The sequence below is a fragment of the Trematomus bernacchii genome, unplaced genomic scaffold (assembly GCF_902827165.1).
Source record: "Trematomus bernacchii unplaced genomic scaffold, fTreBer1.1, whole genome shotgun sequence".
Taxonomy (NCBI): Eukaryota; Metazoa; Chordata; class Actinopteri; order Perciformes; family Nototheniidae; genus Trematomus; species Trematomus bernacchii.
The window spans coordinates 10219334-10226472 of NW_022988050.1; the positions used below are offsets into that span (position 1 = coordinate 10219334).

General features: G+C 39.2%; 1 protein-coding gene across 1 annotated transcript; it reads left to right on the plus strand.

The window, feature by feature from the left end:
• Positions 1 to 6042, plus strand: epas1a (endothelial PAS domain protein 1a). The gene is given in 10 exon segments (XM_034119112.1): positions 1 to 318; positions 1441 to 1607; positions 2551 to 2657; positions 2660 to 2800; positions 2905 to 2989; positions 3115 to 3215; positions 3316 to 3479; positions 4207 to 4313; positions 4397 to 4565; positions 5897 to 6042. Coding segments are annotated over 10 exon segments (1122 nt in total). The 5' UTR covers positions 1 to 292; the 3' UTR covers positions 5952 to 6042.
• Positions 6043 to 7139: the final 1097 nt, after the last annotated feature.

Below are 7139 nucleotides of genomic sequence, written 5' to 3' on the forward strand. Positions count from 1 at the left end.
GGGAGGCTGATTCTTTTCCTGGCCAGCTGACCTATCATCATGCTCGCCTTTGGGGGTTCCTGTAGGTGATGCACATGCTGAGGGGAGAGGAGGCACTCGCTGCTGAAGTCATCTGTGCTGCGGGATCACTTGCCTCGTGACATTTGGCAGCACTAATTGCCTTTCTGAGTAATTAGACTACCTGTGATGGTGTAAAGTTGTAGCGAGGAGATTCCCTGCTGTGCTGTGAACTCCTACAGCCTCCATCTCGCTGAGCCACCATGACCCCGGATAGAGACGCCTGTTGGACACGATGACAGCCGACAAGGAGAAGAGAAGGTCAGTGTTGCATCTTTACAGTATGTTCTGAAATGCTTTTGAAAAACATTCCAATTTATTTATTTATTTTGCTTTAGTTTAATTTTTTTGTGCAAGTTATGTCGGTGAATGAGGTGATAAGGTCAGCCCAAAGATGGTGTGGCCACGGGGGCATCTGAATCATGACCACAATGCACTGCTGAACTTCCCTCTCTGCAGTAAAACTATGAAGTAAAACTTTGAAAAAAAGCTTTACTGTAGCTGTAAAAACCTAATTTATAAAAAGTCGAAGTAATTATGCTTCTGGAAACCATGTTTATCAGAACTAAACATGGTAAAGCAGCATTCAGTTATTATGCTCCGAATATCTGGAACAAACTCCCAGAAACCTGCAGGTCCGCTGCAACTCTTACTACTTTTAAATCCAGGCTGAAGACTTTTCTTTTTGCCGCTGCTTTTAATTGAACTATTCACATCTTAAACTGCACTGTAACTTTTAACTTTTATCCATGTATTTTTTCTTTTAATGTTTATTTTATTATCTTTCCTTTTTAATGACTGATTTTAAATGCCATTTTTAAAATGTCTTCCATTTTTGTAAAGCACTTTGAATTACCTTGTGTTGAAAGGTGCTATATAAATAAACTTGCCTTGCCTTGCCTTGCCTTGCCAAACATTTTTGATTTTGAAGTCTCCAGCGTCATCTTTGTTGAAGTATACCATGTTTCCATTTATGTGGAGAAATTCTCTACAGTCTCATGCGATAATGTTACTGAGAAGTTTTATCAGTTTAGATCATGCTGAATTTGGATTTTAATCTGCAAAATTGCAGTTCGTGGTAAGCCAAACTTTTAGTAAAAAGTAAATGAAAGTACTTTTTGAAATTTAGTGAAGTAAAAAACCAAGTCCCTCATAGAGTGTTGCAGTAAATGAACTTTGCTTGGCAATTCTAATACTCATTGAAAGTATAAATGTCTATGAATTCATACAAATAGCAATAACAAAACACAAACAAAGAAGACATTTCTGTTGTACCCTGTAATTACAACATTTTTTTAACAGTTCCTCTATGTTAAAATGCAGTGAGTTTTATCAACATGACTTTAGTTTTGAGAGTTTGTTCTCGCCCTCTGTCCTCTGCAGGGCGATCAGCCGGGAGGCGGCCAGACGGAGGCGACGGGTGGAATCTGAGGTGTTTGAAGATTTGTCTCGCCTCCTGCCGCTCCAACAGTCTGTCCGAGATCACCTTGACAAGCCCTCAGTGATCCGCCTCACTCTCAGCTACATCCGCATGCACACACTGCTCACAGGTACCAACGGGCCTCACACACGCATCATACGTGTTGAAGATTTTACAATAAAGGCGTAAACATCTAAGACCTATAGTCATAAGACGAGTTTCTAAATCATACAAAAGCTAGCAAGAATATATATTTACGCATTTATTTATTATCAGTTTATACTTAAATAAATACTGCTGTATATTTTCGCATTATTAAGATAAAAGGTTATATATATAGCAATAGAGAGGGCAAAGAATAGCCTACTTTCTGCCTCACAGTTCAGTTCCTTAAAATCAATCGTCATAGATCATCATCACTTAGGTTAATTATTTTGAAAAAATATATTTCCATTACTAATTTAAAGATGCATATTATTAAAAAATATATAATCCCAACCAAAAACCTTTTTTACTTTAAATACATATAGAAATGAAGTAAGTTATGAAACACAATAACACCAAGGGGGATCAATCCATGAAGAGTCACATTCAAATCCCAAATCAATATTTGATAAGTTCCTTCAGGTTTGCAGAACATTTGGGAACTTGTACAGATCCTTTCAATGTATTACATTGTAATGTTGAAATTGTGTGCACCTCTAATAAGTATTCTGATTTATAATTGAAATGTAACAATATGTTCTGCTGTGGAAAAAAAACACTTGTGAGAACCTGTGGTCACAGACTGGCGGGTTTGAGCGAGTGTTAGACTGAGGAAGTCCTCAGCATGAGCATGAGTAATTACACCTGAACGAACACACACACACACACACACACACACACACACACACACACACACACACACACACACACAATATGCCACATCATTTGTTCGTAGCTCCAATGAATGTTGCACGCACTAAACATGTATATTGAGGTAATTTTTCAAGAAAAGGACTCATTGACAACAATTCATAAATAAATCAGACAGCACTATAATTAAAATCCCTTCCTTTCTCTCGCTGTGTCAGGGAAGACAGGGACCAAAGCAGAGGCTAGTCACAAAGTAAAATGTGGACAGGTGACAGATGGTCAAATGGTTCGGCATGAGTTCAACGGAGGATGTGGCGAGGAAGAGGAAAAGAAAGGTATGATGCAGACGCCTCGGAAGAGACAAACATGTACCTGAGGATCCTGGAGGGATTTATGATGGTCTTGTCCACAGAGGGAGACATGATCTACCTGTCTGACAACGTCAGCAAGTACATGGGCTTGACGCAGGTACACACACCCACACACATTTCTACACAAGATAGTAATAAGTAATGGTATACATTTAGGATGCAGGATTTGCATTTAAATATGTACTTTAAATCTTCTGACAGGCTGAGCTGATGGGACACAATATTTTTGAGTTTTCTCACCCCTGTGACCACGAAGAACTCAGAAATAATCTACGTGTAACAGCAGGTGTGTGTTGAGAATGTGACAAGAATTGATGTTCAGTTTTGGTTGTACAGTGTGTTTTTTTTAAGGGGAACATACATATTTAAGCAGGTTTATCTCTTCAACTTTTTGAATTGCTTGTTTTTAAGAGGAAGTTTGGAGCGGTGGAAAGAGGGACTTTGTCATGAGGATAAAAAGCGCTCTGACACACAGAGGAAGAAGCGCCAACCTCAAGTCAGCTACGTGGAAGGTTAGTGAGAAAACAATACCACACAAAAACCTGAAGCACCAAACAGTTTCTCGTCTCTTTTTTTGTCTGAGTTTAAATCCCTCTCTCTCTGTTTGCTTAGGTTCTCCACTGTCAGGGCCGATCCAAGGTGTGTGTCGCCCCGTCTTCAGTTTCCTGCCTTCTGCTGACCTGCCAGCCTCTGCCCCTCTCACACACACTCCTCAGCACACAGACCTTCACCAGCCAGCACAGCATGGACATGAGGTTCACATACTGTGACCAGAGGTGATTTACACAAATAAATACACACAATTATTTAAATATGCAGCTTTTATGCAGCTACCTACTGTCTTGTACGTGTTTGTACCTCTTAGTACGTAACCACTTAGATGTAGTGTTACCCTGCTCATGTTCTACTTTACCACAGTGGTGTAAAAATATGTTTAAAACGTGGAATCAATATGACTTTTATTTGTAAGGAAGGAAGAATTTAGATTGTATTTTGAAATGTAGGTTGTAAAATGATCACCAACCTGGGGTGAACCTTGGTATTTTAGCCTTTGCAGAACATTGAAATGCACAATAACCTATATGACACACTACAGGAAAAGGAAAACCCCAACAAGCATAATAGAATTTTGGGGGAAATATGTAAATGATGCACAAGACACGTAGAATATTTCCATTCGATGGATTGAGATTGAATATTTCTAAATGTTTTATAGTCATAACGCTTTCTTGAAGATCCGAAACAAACTGATACAGAATATACATGTATATGGAATCTTGATTTTAAGGGGTTAATTTAGCGTGCCAATAGAAATTAAGAGAAATATAACTTCTCCTTTTACCTTCTCCTTTTTGTTATTTTAGACCTACAACTGCATAATAGCAGTGAGCCTTAATCCTATCTGTGGCTGCTGCTGAATAAAAAGTACATTTGAAAGATGAGCTTATCAGGCAGAATATTTGCAAAACAAATTCACAGTGTTACTTCTTCATGTGTTTGCAGAATGACTCTGCTTCTAGGTTACAGCACTGAGGAGCTGCTTGGCCGCTCCATCTATGATCTCTGCCACACACGGGACACAAACTGTTTGACCAAAAATCATTTCAACTGTAAGTAGAGATGCACACACACATTAGACCCCTGTAAATACCGGATTTCACCTCCCTCTCCCTCTCTCTCTCTCTCTCTGCAGTGTGTTTTAAGAGTCAGTCGGCCAGCGGTCGGTACAGGATGCTGGTGAGAGGTGGAGGTTATGTCTGGGTGGAGAGTCACAGTGCAGTCATCCCCAACGCTCGCTCCTCCAAGTCCAGGCCCAGCGCCAACCAGCCACTGTGCATCCTCTGTGTCACCTATGTCCTCAGGTGTGTGTGTGGCCTCTGGTTTAAAGCTACTTTCACAGTTTCAACTCACTTTATAGAGCTATATCTATCTAAATAAACATGTGTCACCTTCATTTATAGCCATGTTTGTGGTGTGGCTCTTGGGATGGCAATGCTGTTCAATCTACATCTTAGAAAAATCTGCGTGATGGATTGCATTTTGATAATTTAAACAGAAGGATGAATCCTGCTCACTTGTTCTTCCAGTGCCCTGTGAGAGTCACATTTGTGTTTTTGTATCAGATTTCTAATCAAATATTGGTAAAAGTTTCCCTTTGTCCAATACATTGTATTCCCTAAATACAAATATTCCCATAAGCCTCAGCTGTATTTTGTGTTAAGTGGTTATTATCAGCATGCTTACAGGCTAAATTATTGTAGTGAATATGATGAACACACCTGCTTAACACTGCCTTGTTTGCAATTATCTCGATGCATCAATGCATTGTGCTTATTGTGCACTAAAACATATTAAATTCAGCTGCAAAACAACAACATGCTTAAGATAAGAAAAATGCTTAATTTATGCTATCCTTCTTCAAGACTGATGGTCTAAACATCACCAAGCATCAACTTTGTCACCTCATTAAACTATTTGATATACATACCACGTGAAGGAACATACATGCAGCTCCCTTACACAACTAATAAAAACATTATAAGACAACAAATGTGATAAAAACACACGCCCCAGGAACCCTGTGGGCTGGACCAAGCACCAATAGGCAACAAGGAGCATTGAATTACAATTACACACACAAAAAATAGTAGAGAAAAATGAATCACAGCCACACACTCACAGTATCCTCTTCTGCCCCATTGATACGGACTGTAGACAACTATCTCATTTTCCAACAGTGATTTGAAACCGTTTATGAAGGCACTGAAAAATGCTGGCAGGGGCTTTATCTGTTTATCTGTTGCTCTTTGGCCTTTATTACCATGCAACAGGTCAAGGATTCACGTCACTGCAAGTTGATTTTCATTACATGATGAGATTAAAGGCATTCGTTGTTTTCAGTAAACTGGAGCTTATGAAGCTAACTAGTCATGGTTGGATTTAGTCTCTATAATGTAAGATAATAGTCAAACTCCCCCCCCAAACCCTAAAGATATTCGATTTACAATTATATAAAACAGAAATGACCGGCAACTTCGCAGATTTGAGACGCTAGAGCTGGAAAATGTTGAACATTTTTGATAGATAACTTTACCTAATAGATTTTAAGGAGTGTTTGCTATTAGTTTGAACTGTTTTTGTCAGAGATCTGTTATTTTAAATAGATCAATGCTATATTCATATGTGTCCACAGTGGAGTGGAGGAGCCGTCCTTGCAGCTCTCTTTGGATCAGACTGTCCATATCTGAGCTGAGTCTCCAGTTTGAAGAAACAACACCTCTGTACTTTTGTCTGCGAATCATTATCAGTTATTTTAATTGATCTAACTTTTATTAAATATGAGACCTTGTATTTCAAAAAAACTTGCTGTGTGTGGTTTTGTCATACTTATCTGTGTGGTATTTGAAAACATCTTTGAATATTTGAACCATGAACTACAGTTTAACCATGTACATTTTAAGCAGTTTTATTCAGATACATTTTGATAGTTTAGGCAGGCTACTAAATTTCAGTTAGGTCGTATTAGTTGCAAAAGCACAACTTCTGTCCTCCTTAAAAGAAAACCGAAAGCTTTAGGTGTAGACTGTGGTTGACAGACAGTTGACGGGGTGTAGTGAGAGACAAAATTTGTTGACGAAAGCAGGCAGTTTGACTTTTCCCTGACCTCTCTGGGCCTGACGCTACTTCTTGTAGGGTTTCCGTCTGGGCCACCTGACACGTGGGGCAACATCTGAGTGTCAAACATAATGTACCACACACACACACACACACACACACACACACACACACACACACACACACACACACACACACACACACACACACACACACACACACACACACACACACACACACACACACACACACACGTATATATAGAGATATGCATTATGCTGATGAGGAGATGTGAACAGACGCAAGCAGAAGCCACAACTTCCTGAATAGAGACATTCGATTGGAAAGTTCTCGTGGGAACCTTTTAAACTTTTTACCTTTCGGCCTCTAAATTCACACACACACACTACACCTGCACACACATACCAAAACACACACTATTTCAAGTTTCACTTCCCCTGGCTTGACTGGTGTTGAAAGGAATTGGAGTAAAACAATAAGAAAAAAAGGGAAACGTTATAATAAAAAAGTTTGGAAACTACAGCACAACATTTATGCCACAATCAAAAAGGAAAAAGGCCATTAATCCGTTCAGGAATTTAGCTACAGAGAGGTTGGAATATCTGTTTTTGCCAGCACTGAAAAACAATGCAGGTCAATGTTGGTTACTGTGAATAATCCAGAGAGAGCAGAGTTCTGAGGAAACTGCGAAAATAAATCCAACCTATCTGCATGGCACAATAACTAACACATGTAGCTTTCAATTGTTTTAATTACGTTTTTTTGGGTGCCTTTGTTGGTATGAAGGCTTTGGACATCCA